The 14,324-nt window shown below is 45.0% G+C and overlaps 1 protein-coding gene across 1 annotated transcript in view; it reads left to right on the plus strand.

Annotated features, from left to right (window-relative positions):
* PPM1H (protein phosphatase, Mg2+/Mn2+ dependent 1H) overlaps window positions 1-14,324 on the plus strand; it is a 625,702-nt gene that overhangs the window by 537,370 nt on the left and 74,008 nt on the right. Inside the window, exon 8 of the mRNA XM_069629843.1 lies at window positions 5,061-5,168. Within this exon, the coding sequence (XP_069485944.1) occupies window positions 5,061-5,168 (108 nt within the window). The remainder of the gene's footprint in view (window positions 1-5,060; window positions 5,169-14,324) is intronic.

A 14,324-nucleotide genomic window follows, 5' to 3' on the forward strand; every position in this document is an offset into this window, starting at 1 on the left:
GAATGTCCGGTTTTTAGAAGTATTCCTTTCTAGACATGACAGGTAAGGTGCATCACATAAAACAAACTTTCAAGTAAATTAAGTGCCGCTGTTGGACCTCACCCATTCCCACTTGGCATATTTTCTCAATTTAAGCAGGATCTGCGTAACCTAGCATAATTAATGTTCATTGACCTTTCAGATTTGTATTAGCTATAATAAACTCAGTTCCTTCAATGTAATGTAATCTTTCAACTTCAGAAGAGCTTTCACCTTTTTCATTTTTGGGTTGTGCCCTTCTGGTGTGATTTGAAGTCCAAAACAGTTAAACCGGGCCCTATGCCATGGAGCTTTTTGGAGAGTTAATTTTGCCCTTGCCTCACACAGTTTGGTAAGCACGTGGTGGTTATCTACCAAATGATTGACATGAGTGGGAGACTTTATCGAAACTTCTTCAACATAAGTTAAGTTTCCACTTTCTGTGGCACCCGGCAGGGCATTGTCTAGGAACATGTTGAACTCGTACCTGCTACTCATGTACCAGAAATGAGTACTTTACCAGTTATGTTTTTTTTCCCCAATGAAAGAGGAAAGTTTGTACTGGCTTGTCCAATTTGGGCAACATCTTAGTCTATAAAATTAATGGGCTTCAAAACTTTTATTCAACCTCCTCATGTCTGCACACAGTCTCCGTTCTATATTTGGTTTTAGGATCCCCAGCATTAGGGCTTGTTATGGGTCCTATGAATTAGGTGAATAATTTGACAATCTTCTGAATGTCTAATGATCTCATCAAACTATTGAAAAGATGCCAACAGTATCTGGTATTGTTTAACAAGTACCCGTTCCATGTTTGGATCTGTAGGAGGAGGAGTAGTGACATGCACGTTGGTCTAACCACAGTCAAAGCGATCTTTAAGGAACACATCCTGAAAATCTGCAAATATATGTTGGAATGGTCTGTACCCATCAGTGGTGCAGGCATTGGCTAAATACACCTGGTGATTAACTAAATCGTCAAATCCACTGATATCTGGGGCCAATGACTGGAGTTGTCAAATCAGATGTGAATTATTTACAACTAATAGCAAATCCAATTAAAGTATCTCCCGTCAAGAAGATTCTATGATGGCTTTTGTTAATTGGTTTGTGTGATAAAAAGAAAATCAAGTTGTGGGAAATTCAGTCGACTCCTTTTAAATGACCTTGGTTGGCATCCCTTGTTTTCTGGTATGGGCAGAGTCCTCCAACAATCCACCCTCACTGCCCCAGGCCCCTCCACCATTTCTAAACCTCAACAATACATATATACCTGTGTGTATTTGGTCAACTCGCTCAAAATGAGTTAACCAAATATGTTACTTCCTGTTATTGAGACTTGCTCATGTCCGCATGCAGTTCGTGGAGCCTATTATTGAGACTCGCTAATGTCCGCATGCAGTTCATGGAGCCCGTTATTGAGGCTCGCTAATGTCCGCATGCAGTTCATGGAGCCTGTTATTGAAACTCGCTAATGTCCACATGCAGTTCATGGAGCCTGTTATTGAGACTCGCTAATGTCCGCATGCAGTTCATGGAGCCCGTTATTGAGACTCGCTAATGTCCGCATGCAGTTCATGGAGCCCGTTATTGAGGCTCGCTAATGTCCGCATGCAGTTCATGGAGCCCGTTATTGAGACTCGCTAATGTCCGCATGCAGTTCATGGAGCCCGTTATTGAGGCTCGCTAATGTCCGCATGCAGTTCATGGAGCCTTTTATTGGGACTCGCTAATGTCCGCATGCAGTTCAGGGAGCCCGTTATTGAGGCTCGCTAATGTCCGCATGCAGTTCATGGAGCCCGTTATTGAGGCTCGCTAATGTCCGCATGCAGTTCATGGAGCCCGTTATTGAGGCTCGCTAATGTCCGCATGCAGTTCATGGAGCCCGTTATTGAGACTCGCTAATGTCCACATGCAGTTCATGGAGCCCGTTATTGAGGCTTGCTAATGTCCGCATGCAGTTCATGGAGCCCGTTATTGAGACTCGCTAATGTCCACATGCAGTTCATGGAGCCCGTTATTGAGACTCGCTAATGTCCGCATGCAGTTCATGGAGCCCGTTATTGAGGCTCGCTAATGTCCGCATGCAGTTCATGGAGCCTTTTATTGGGACTCGCTAATGTCCGCATGCAGTTCATGGAGCCCGTTATTGAGGCTCGCTAATGTCCGCATGCAGTTCATGGAGCCCGTTATTGAGACTCGCTAATGTCCGCATGCAGTTCATGGAGCCTTTTATTGGGACTCGCTAATGTCCGTATGCAGTTCATGGAGCCCCATGATCACAGGTCCACCAGTGGTTTATTCGGCTTCCATGGGCCACACCGGGGGTCTTGGGGATGGCAGTGGATACGAGACACACAAGGCTATGAATGGGGTAGCGGCCCTGGGAAATCCCCAATGTAACGCTAATGCCTTCAGGATCAGCATCCTAGAGCAGGTGGCGTTCCCTCACCCGCAGGGTCTTCCAATCTCATCCACTAACCTGGCGCGTGTGACCGTGTCACATCTGCCACATACAGTGTGAACATACAGAATCACATTTTTGGAAGAATGAAACCAGATGTATGACGGACGGGCGTGAAATAAGTAAACCTTGGAAAGATGGCCATTTACATTGCAATGACCATTAGGGAAGAAGAATGCATTGTGGCAGGCTGCTTTGTCTAGTTAACCATCAGTATCTTTATTTGAATGCTCAGGTAGTCTGTCTGTTCTTCATTTGAAGAACCTAATGCAGTGTCTCTTTTAGTTGTGATTATGAGTGTCTTAGAAAAGGTTTACAGCCAGAAACCTTCAGATTTGTAATTTGCTTGACGCAGGTTAAGGCTAGTGAGGACTCTTTAATAAAGATTGCATTAGCTTCAGTATAAACCAACGCATTTATTAAAAAAAACATTTATTGAAATTATTCTTGTGGAAATGTTGGTATCGTTTTGACAGTTTGCAAAAAAATTGTTCCATACAAAGAACAAATAGTAAAGGGGGTGCAGATAGCTACTTTGGTTACTTCGCCCTATAGAAAAAGGGTCATCGAGGGTCACATTGACACGTAATGTTTTTATTTTAATTTAATGAAAATTACAGGGGAAGCAATGCATTTTTGGAACAAAAATACTTACCAAATCTTTATAAATTGATTTACAAAGCAGAGGCCTCAATGAGTGAGAGGGTGTGAATATAAGACCAGATGATGCAGGGAGGTAGAAACATGAACCAGGGACCAGGACATTAGTGCATGATATAGGAATGGATCCTGGAGGAAGTGCTAGTTTTAGGATGAAGGGGTGAGGGATAAGTGCTCTGGGGTTGTCGTAGAGAGGCAGGGGGAGAGGAGAACGGGGAGACATGGTTCTTCAAAAAGGTGGAGAGCTAGAAGGTAGGATTTCAATCCAGATAGAGCGGGAGAAGTGCAGAGCCAGGGAGCATTCCAGAGTAAAGGAAGCGTAAGGGGCACAAGAGGTGAGCAGAGGATGTTCATAAGGAGCGAGGGGGAGAGTAGGGACTGAGACGGGCTGAGAAATAGGGTTGGCCTTGTCTGTGTATCTTACTTGTATTGTAATGCCTGATCCCTTACCCAATGTAAAAGAGCTGGTGTTCAGAGGGATTTGTACAGGCACTACCTTGGAAAATCCTAATCAACACAATCAAAAGCCTTTTCTGTATATAGAAAGCACACCGGGAGATCCAAGTTATGGGATGTTGCAGGGTCTATCCTAGAAATGTCTAGGTTCATGTGACTGGTGTAGCCTCTACCAGGCATAAATCCATGTTGTTGGTGTTAGACTCGATGAGCCATATATTGACCAGTGTTTTAGCACATAACTTAACTACATTTAGTAGAGAAATCGTCTGATCAGGTGAAACTCTAAGGAGGTCTTTATTTTTCTGAAAGGATTGGGGTGAGGGTATTGGATCGGGATATTGGAATTATTCCACTCTCTGTTGTATGCAACATACGTTTAAAGAAGATTGGTGCTAATACACCCTGATAATTGTGTATTGTTTTTATATACATTTGTGCGAATGTGGCAGTCTTCCATATATCGAATTTGTTCGCTGAGCGAAGATGGAGGACCAGGTGCATTGTTAAGAAATGTTTTGGGCACCAAGAGGTGTGTGGAGTAAATGACCCATCCTATGCTCATGTGGGAGGTGTGCTCCTTTAATGTCCCCTTTTAGAGTAGGTAGGCTATCTCTTCTGCTAACAGTTGCCAGTGTTCTGTCACTGTCGTAGAGTTCCTGGTAAGGGTGGAGTTGGGTGTTATTGAATCTCTCTGCAGTAACTGTCCTTCAGAGTTTAGGACTCGCTTAATGGATGTTCTTGCCTCCAATGCAAGGGCAAACTGTTTGCTAAGTGAACAGGCACCCACGGGTGTTGTGAACGCATGCAAATATGTAGAATATGGATAGTATGACGGGAACGCCATTGCTGAGGCCTAGTTCTCTGGACGTACCATTAGATATAAAAAAATATGCTATGCACAGCATGTGTTTCTAACCAGACAAAGCATTACCGGGTAAATGTTTGTGTCTTTCATATATCGGAGACTTCCACGTTCTCACAAAATGATGCATCAGAATGACCACTAGATTTTAGCACCCATTACCATGCTACTTTCACATTGTACAAAAGAGGGTAAAGAAATGAGGATCATCGCCTTCACCTCGTGCCTTCCGACTCCTGCCCCAGTAAGGGACATACTGGTATTGCTCCTGCCCCAGTATGGGACATACTGGTATTGCTCCTGCCCCAGTAAGGGACATACTGGGATTGCTCCTGCCCCAGTATGGGACATACTGGTATTGCTCCTGCCCCAGTAAGGGACATACTGGGATTGGAATGCCCCCTCCTCCACCCCTTAGTCAATATTGCTTCATTGGCAATGCAAAGTTAGGCAAAATGGGTACAGTTAGTAAAGCATATCCTTGACGAGGTCAAAGGTTAAGATGCAAGCTAAACATATTTGGGGTACAATGCATGATGGATCTCTGCATACCCTTGAGGGGTTACTTTTTTACGAATTTGTGCGTTTTGTCCACAGGCTCGTGTGATGGCAACAATTGGCGTGACGCGAGGACTTGGGGATCACGACCTCAAGGTTCATGACTCCAATATCTACATTAAGCCGTTCCTGTCGGCTGTCCCGGAGGTAGGTTGGATGCCGGTCTTTCCCAGTTCATTATGCATGCCCTGCGATTAAGTAACTTGAAAACATTGGGTTAGATTTCTCAGAGCCATTCGCTTTGCCTCTTTTCCTGCGTACACTTGACACAGAGATTAAACATGGTCCCCAGCTTTACCATTAACTCCCGATTACTTTTGCTCCCCCATGTCTAACGCTGAATTGGATTTTTTATTTTACAGTTTTGGTTCCAAATCTCTTGCTTGGAGTAGGTTGCATGCACTATGTGTTCATTAAAACGAATAGTTTGTGATGTTCAGCCAATGTTACAAGGTCCTATTGTGCCATTTACTTCCAGAAGTGTGCTTCCATGGCACAACTCTTACTTTTGTACTAGCTTTCTTCTGTTTTGTTGTTTGATTGTTTGAGTCATAATTCACTGGTCCCAGCGCCGTCCCAATATTGCAGGGGTCTGCAACCTTCGACTAGGCAGATGTTTTGGACTACAGCTCCCATCAGCAGTAACCACCAAAATCAATATTGAGGGATCATGGAAGTCAGCCTAAAATGAAACAAAGTTTGCAGACCCCTGGATTATTGGCATGTTTTGATGGCTGAGCACCCAAGATAGCACTCAAGTCTCATAGCACCTACGGGCTAATCGCACATCATTTTGGTAGCTTGCCTCTGATCTCTCTCCAATGTTTTCTTGATATAGCCTTCAGAAGTGGACTGAATACTCTTAACAGTTTTTTCTTTTGGTTATTTATAATTTTCATATTTATTTTTATTAGACAGGGGAATAGTGCTTTCACCTGGAAACACTGTACAAAAGCAGCCACATGGACCACAGCCATACTATAAACAAGCATTTTACAAGGATGGGTGTATAGGATGTATACGATTTGGCCAGGGCGCAATTGTTTGCGGCCGAATAGACTGTGGTCAATCCGGCTGCAAAGACAATTTTGCTGTGGCCAAATCCAGCCAAACTGAAACCCCCCCGTACACTCCCCCACCAACCCCCCCACCCCACCCTTCTTACCTTTTAGGCATCTGCTAATCTTCTGACCCTGCAGCTTCGGATCCGTCCCTCCTACGTGGCTTGGATCCGACACCCCAGGATCCGCTTTTCTTTTTTTTTGTGTCCCCTGCCTCCAAAGCTCTGGAAGCGAGCGGGTTTGCTACCCCCAAAGGACATCACTACTAAACGTGGCGAGTGGCGGACACCCCCGCAACCCAGGCTCCCCATGTTTGGTAGTGATTACCCAAATTGATTGTTTCAGAACTATCGAATGGTACTGGCCAGATTTACCATACAGTCAATTGGAAACGATCAATTTGGGTACTACCGGTGTAGAAAGTCATAATGCCAAGGTGACCTGTTTCAGGAGAGGAAACATTGGAACACAGAACAGGGATGCCATAGGCGGGGTGTTTGCAGAGTTTACAGGCATGTAACATGGGGGATTAGATATGAAGGTCAGCTGGTATGATGCCTGATGATTATGTAAAGATAGTTATATTTTACATTTAAATTATAATCACTCATTAGGGTGACACGACTAGTCTCATGTCCCCTATTCACAAATTCCCACCCCACAATTATGGGAAAGGAACCGGCCGTTTTTAAGCAAACTCAAATTTATTTAAAATAATTCAAATCAAATCGAAACAATGATGGTCTCCAGCTTTATGCCCAGGAATTCCCCAAAATATTACTCAACCACACACAGCATATGAATAAAAAGAAATTGCCTTGCCTGCATGAATCTAACTATTGTCATTGCACACGCGTCGACTCCTATTGCGATTTCCACCTAACACAATACACTTCAATTATAGCATTGCAATTTTATCAACTAATGCCTAATTCTTCAAAAACGCTTGGTTTTCTCCAGTATCAACACAAGTATGATTAAAACTCTTGTTTGGGTTTTATTACTCCATCTGATCCCCCGCGACTTGATCCTCTATATGTGTCGCACCCCTCGAGTAATTCGGGTAAAACCCCTCCGTTATATAAGCAAAAGCTCAGTAACCTCCCAATGATGTGCCAGACAATATGTTAGTTGGTGTGTTTTTTTAATTCATTTTGAACTTTTGTAGCCTTTCTAGGATGACACGCTTTTCGGCTCTGTGGCCTTTCTCAAAACCAGGCTAAATCATGAAACATTACATGCAAAAACCAATATTTAAATTTGTTTGTACAATTAATATTCATTGCATTAAAAATAAGACCGACATCAAGGGTTGGTGATGGGGAGAGGAAGGACATTGCCTCATTGGTTACATTTTCTCCTTTAATACACAACATATACATGATGTCCTTCTTAATTGATTATGTCGGTGTATATCTCTTTATTATGCATCTTCTTTGTCTTCCTTGTTAACTAGCATTTCTGACCCTCTTTTGCCAAATTATGTCTTTTCAGTTTTAATTTACTTTCCAAAAATCCTTTCACCATTATATCCATACCAATGAAATTATATGTGCATTTAATTCATTCTCTTCCTTTCTGCATTGGCTGTACTGTTTTATATTCCTTTGGTTAAACTATGACCTAATTGTTTTGATACATTCCATTTCAAATGTATTTTTTTATTTAGTACTCCCCGCTACTTCTCATATTTCATAATTAAAATCATTTCTGAATCTGGGCATTCCTCTTATTTCCGGGATAATCCCTCCATTCTGAAAGAATACATGCAAATTTATGCCACTCCAAACCGGTACCGCCAGTTACATCAGTCCTCAAATGAACTCCCTCCCCTATTTAAGCTAGATATCATGTGTACACTCTATACTATCTTGCCTGTTTGTTTGCCGTTTCCAACCTGCTTGGAAAGCAGTTTGCTCCTATTTAGTTTCTCCGCGTCGGCACGCGTATTTCACAAAGTGGTTTACAATGAGAGAGTACTCTTAAATTTAGGATCTTAGAGAGTGGGAGAAGGATCTAAATATCGGAGAATGCCAAGCAATAATTAAACACCTAGATTTAGGACACCTGGATAACTGGAAAAAGGCCTAGGTTTCAGAGAATGACAGGCAGTAATTAAGACACCAAGATTCAAAGTCAAAGATAATGTTTTTTAGGAGGCCGGGATGCCGGGTAGTAAACTTCAAGTGGGCCCTGGGTGAACATATATTCCTGGTTGTCACAAAGGTGGTGTACTTGGGCGCTTTGTCCTGCATGCCTCTCCATTGTGTGCCAAAATTTAAATGAACTTCACAGGGAAGGTTGCACAATGAACAGCTCAAATGCGTAAGGTTTTGGCCACATTCTGTAAGGTCTCAATACTGCCCCTCATTAGGTTTTAAATTGGCAAAGTTGTCCTGGCGATCCTTTTCGGGGTGGCGATTAAGCCATTAGTCTGGGAACTAGATTGGTCGAGACTGGATGGCCAAATATGTAAAAGGGTGCTGGGCAGCCCACACATTTTGCCAATGACAAGTCTCAGATACAAGTTGGGATTACAGTCCCTATGGCCCACGCTGAATGGAGAAGGACCTCCCTCCTCAGATTGCTATTGACCCCTAAATAACTCATTGTATGAGGACATGGGTGTGCACTTGGCACAGTGTTCATCATCGTTCCTCTCAAAATTGAAATCTCTTGTAGGGGATTTACTAATAGCGTGCAAACGTGCCATTTAGACTCTCGTGACCAATACACTGAAGACGAAGGAAGCCTTGAAACGCACAGATTGGATTGTGACAATCGATGGTATGCGTACGCTGGTTCTTTCTAAATCGCTTTCCCTTCATGCCAAAAAAGTGGGTTATCTGCTCAGGTACCTGAGGCACTCCCCGAGTTGGAGGAAAAGGCACACATTTTTAAGAGTTCGATTGAACCTTCTCCTAACAGGGAAGGTAATATTTTACCAGGATAAAGATCGGGAACTCCAAATGTTTTGCCCACATTGTGAATCTTCCCCCCCCCCCCATACGATTAGACATATTTTCATCGAATGTAGGGATACCGGGGATTTGAGGGTGAAATTCTTGTGCCAATTTGTCGAAAGGGAAGAATGGTTGTTATCTGAAATTGTTTGGGAGAGGTTAATAACAGGCCATGAGGCGGTGTTAACGACCTATGGCATCCAGTTTCTCCAAGCATATTGTCTTTTGAAGATATAGAGCAGGGAGGGCACCTCACTTACTCCCAAGTCTTATTGATTGTATTGCAACTTTGCTTCCTTTTTTATTTTAGGGAAAATGTGATCTTAAAAATGTGGTATTTTTCTAACTGCTCTTCTTTTAAACTAGTCTATTGTGGAGGATTTGTTTTGTACATTTTGAACTTTGTATTTGTGAAAAGTCGATGAGTGGCTAAGACACAATAACCACAACAATTTAAAAAATGGTCAAACTTACGACAGACATGTTTCACATCCTGTCCTAATTAACAAATACTAAAGGCCCCCTATGTCGTGGGGTCACACTAATCTAGTCCTGTTTTCATAGCCAACAACACTTTGAATGCTGGAATGCACGTTTCTGCGTTGTCTTGTGCAAGTATTGGACTACAATGACCAGCATGCAAAGTATAGTTGGCTACAAACCCATTTCGGGATAAAAGTGAACAGTGTCTGTAAACAAGCGACCTGTTGGCAACTATGAGACCATGTGCCCTGAAAAGTGGCACAAACGTATGCAGTGTTAACAACTGGTTTACTGATCGATTATCCAAATTGATTGCTGTGTTCTCGATCCCTTTCTGATTCTGGACCGCCTTTTTCCTATTTATTTATTTTTACATTTATAAAGTATGCAAAACCTGCAGGCATCAAGGAACTGGTTGCATAGGTGGGAGGGGAGGGGAGGATGAGGCAGGTAGGGAAGGGTGAATCGTTGCGGGGGTGGCGTACAATGACAATGATCACTTGAATAAAATAGTTTTTAGTTGTTCTCTGAAAGGCCAGTACAAAGGCTCAGAATGTAGGTGGAGAGGAAGGTTATTCCACAGCCGAGCGGCAATTACTGGAGAGCTGGAGCCTCCAGCTCTCGTGCATCGGAAGCACGGGGTGGCAAGTCTGTAACCGTAGCAAAGTCTTTTAGGTCTGGGTGAGTTGCTCTGGCAAATTCTCTGCGTGAGGTAGGGGGAGTTGAGTTGGATAGGCAAGGATGAGGGATAGAGAGGACTTTATCATCCGTTCTCTAATTGGTTGCCAGTGGGCATCTTTTCTGTGCGTAGAGGCATGGTCCCGTCGGGATAGACTCGTAGAAGCTCGGATGGCATGGTCCCGTCGGGATAGACTCATAGAAGCTCGGATGGCATTGTTCTGAATAGTTTGTAGTTTGTTGAGGTTACGCTATGTCGTACCAGCAAGGAGGAAGTTACAGTAGTCAAGCCAGGAGCCGATTACTATGCAGTATGAATGCACAAGCAGCAGTGCATGCTTTTGGAAATTGCTATTCGGTTGCATCTTTTGAATAAATCTCAGGGGTAGCAGAAAAGGCCTCATACGACCTTTGACCCCCTCAAATGCATCAAGTCCTCGGTTTTTTGTAAATGATAGTCATTGAAAATTTGAGGCTGCAGCATGTGGTAACCGGGACAAACACCCTGCTATTACAACTAGTAAAAACTGAAGATGGACTTACTTTTAATGGACTAGGACTGGGTTTGGTTAAAAGCTAGAACTGCGCAGCAGCCACATGGCGCTAGCAATTGCTACTCCTAATTAGTTCTAATTGCTGGCCATGTTGGTATAGACCTAATATGCATGCAGTTGGTCAATGTTATCTTTAATATTTGAGGGTGACCATGAGTTATTTGTGCTTGAACCCCAAACGAGGAGCTAGATTAGTCCCCCCAAAGTCAGAGAGCACATTTGTTCTGCTTTCCCGGTGGCAGTGCAATTGACCTATATCTAGGTCTCTACTATGAAGTGGAGACCCTCTAAAGGGAAAGTATGAAAGATTTCAACCACCTTACCTGCTGCCCGAGTCACCCCGTAGCACCCTCTAATTTCACAAGAGATCAGTTTACCAGATGCCCCTGAAATGGTGTGTTGCTATTTCTGTGGTTGGGGGGGGGGGAGACGGGGCGGGGCGAGGGCGCACCATGAGCGGTGCCGAGTTCACCAAAACTCATCTGACATATGCAGACCTTTGACTGTGCCGTTACTATCACAGGATTTCTCTCCAGGGCTCAATGCTTGTGATCTTGGGCACACTTACCTGGGAGAAGAGCAAGGTTAGGTTATCCTGAACTTGACCTGTAATCAGGGAATCCTGGTTCCTAGTGAGCAACGAGGGTCACTACCTGGCGGCGTAGTGATGAGTAAGTGTATCCCCCCCAAAACTGAAATCATTCCTTAATAATATACTCTTCCTGGCAATTATGCTCGCACCTGGACCTCAGCACCGTTAACCCCATTTGAGGGGGACTGTACACCTATTTATACAGAAACCTCTTGCGGTATGGCTCGCACTTGTGTACGTAGTGGCAAGACGGTCGCACATGGCCAGTTGTGGTGAGCCACCAGAGTTTATTCCTTCCTCGGCTTTATTTATTTTCTATTGCTTATAGCGTGAACCAACCTTGAGTAGCAAAGGGGGGAGGGTGCAAGCATCGGGCGTGGCATGTTATACAGTAGTGCAGTACTGTTGGTGGAGCGAGAGAGGGATTTTAATTTTTCCAGCAGGTATTGTTGAGACACTTTTTTTGTGTTTTGTGGAGTTGGAGGATGGTGAGGGCCTTTCCAGTCTCTGCTGGTATTAGTTCCAGATGGTCAGGGCGTGGCAGGTCGGTATTAGTTCCAGATGGTCAGGGCGTGGCAGGTCGGTATTAGTTCCAGATGGTCAGGGCGTGGCAGGTCGGTATTAGTTCCAGATGGTCAGGGCATGGCAGGTCGGTATTAGTTCCAGATGGTCAGGGCGTGGCAGGTCGGTATTGGTTCCAGATGGTCAGGGCGTGGCAGGTCGGTATAAGTTCCAGATGGTCAGGGCGTGGCAGGTCGGTATTAGTTCCAGATGGTCAGGGCGTGGCAGGTCGGTATTAGTTCCAGATGGTCAGGGCGTGGCAGGTCGGTATTAGTTCCAGATGGTCAGGGCGAGTGTTATGGTAATACATGCACAGGTCTCCTTAGAACCTTGTGCATGTAGATTCCATTTGAGAGTGCCTCGCCAGTTGATGCTTCCACTGCAGCTACCTGGGGGCCTCAAATAAAGCTCTTCTCTTCTCCCATACTTTGTGCCTCTTTATTTCATATGGCGACGAGGCACTGTACCCCGAGGCCCCCGGGAGCGTATTAGGTCACCTGATTGGGCGCTGCCCCCCCCTTTTTTCGCTGCCGCCGACTTCTGCTGCCAGCGCCTGCAGCGGCCTGCCTGTCAGCTGTGGACAGCCAAGAGGAACAGCCAAGAGAGGCCTCGACATCACCTTTCAGTTCTCCACTGTAAAGGGTGCCGCTCCTCAACGCTGGGAGTTTAGAGCGGCGCACATTGCACTCCTGCCCTACTCCAAAGTGCTTCAGACAGCAGGAGCTGTCCATCTATCAGGTCAGAGGAGGGGGGAGGACGAAGTGAAACTTACACTTTCCTTTCATTTGGCATTTTATGTGTAAAACGGACAAAATGAAACCTACGCTTTCCTTTTATTGGCATTTTTTTTGTGTAAAACCCTCACTGCTGCCCTGAGCAGAACCCTGCATCATTTTCAAAAGCTGCCAGCTGTTGCCCAGCAACACACACACAGCATTAGCAGTCTTCATTCTCTCAATGGCTACTCTGACTTTCCGGGACTAATCACTCACTATCTTGGTCCATTGTGACATCACAACTGAACATTCCATCAGGTCTTCCCTGAACCAGCCAACCTGTGCTCCCAGCCCATTGTGAGGTCACAATCTGTACTAAGGACCATCCATCACTGAAGCCTAAAGACTCTGCAGCACAGATACACCTGGGCATTCTCTGAATGGGGTCCCACCCTGCCATGCAAGCAATTCTATAAAGACTGTATCTCAGCGCCTCCTTGCTAACTGCCAACAGTACTGCAAACCTCTGCCTATCACTACAGCAACGGGTGCTACCCAACGCCATTCCTCACCACTTACAACCTAGAATCAGGCACACCACCATGCAGGGCGTTCCGCCTCCCACCAAGTTTCTTCCATGCCCTGGGAGCCCAACCTGCCCATGGGAACAATGGATCGATGGATTCCACGTCTACCTCAGAGCCATTGGGGGCAGCAAATTCAATGATGACCTCAAGGAGGCGACCCTCTTGAACTGTATAGGGGCAGAAGCACTGAGACTTTTCAGGACCCTTCCCGAACCCGGCAACATAGGAGGAGATGGCAACCGCAAGTTTGACATAGCATTGGCCAAACTCACCAGTCATTTTGGCAACAAGACCAACGTAGTACTGGAAAGATACAGGTTCTTTTCCAGAAAGCAGCTCAAAGGCGAGTCTATTGATTCATACATAGCGTCCCTCAGGGCGCTTATGTCAACCTGCAGTTTCACAGGTGTCTGTGATGAGTATTTGAGAGACCAATTGGTGCTGAATGTGGCTGATCCACGCATCCAACAAAAATTGTGGCAAACCAAAAATCCCACCCTGGACCAAGCCACGGAGATAGCAAGGAGCATGGAATTGGGAGATCGATGCATGAGGGAAAGACGTGACCACACGACCAGTGTGGAAATCAAATGTGTCAGCCCTGAGTCCGAGCCTTATGAGCCTCTAGTAGCAGCAGTAAGAAAGGCTCCGCCATCAAGGGGTTCGAAATTTGTCTCAAGCAGTGCGAGGCCATACAACACCCAGAATCCAACGCGCTGCCAGAGGTGCGGATGGTACAAGCATGCAAAGCCTGACAAAGAATGCCCCGCCATCGCTGTGGAGTGTTATAGGTGCAGCCAGATTGGACACTTTGCCAAAGTCTGCAAGAACACACGGGGAAAGACAACCAGATATGGCAATCTCACCAGGCGACCTTTCATCAGACCGTCCTCTGTGAGAGTAATCGAAAGCAACCAAGAGCACAATGACATGTTATCTATCAGTCCAATGCAACAAAAGGTACAAATACTCACTGTAACATCCCAACAACAGAGCAACGGTCCCTGGGTCAAAATGCAAATCAATGGCATATCATTACCTGTAATGGTAGACACTGGCTCCCCCTACACCATCGTGGATCTCAAGACCTTTTTGAGTGTACTCTCTG

The sequence above is a fragment of the Ambystoma mexicanum genome, chromosome 12 (genome assembly GCF_040938575.1).
Source record: "Ambystoma mexicanum isolate Mex_15411 chromosome 12, UKY_AmexF1_1, whole genome shotgun sequence".
In the NCBI taxonomy this organism is placed as follows: Eukaryota; Metazoa; Chordata; class Amphibia; order Caudata; family Ambystomatidae; genus Ambystoma; species Ambystoma mexicanum.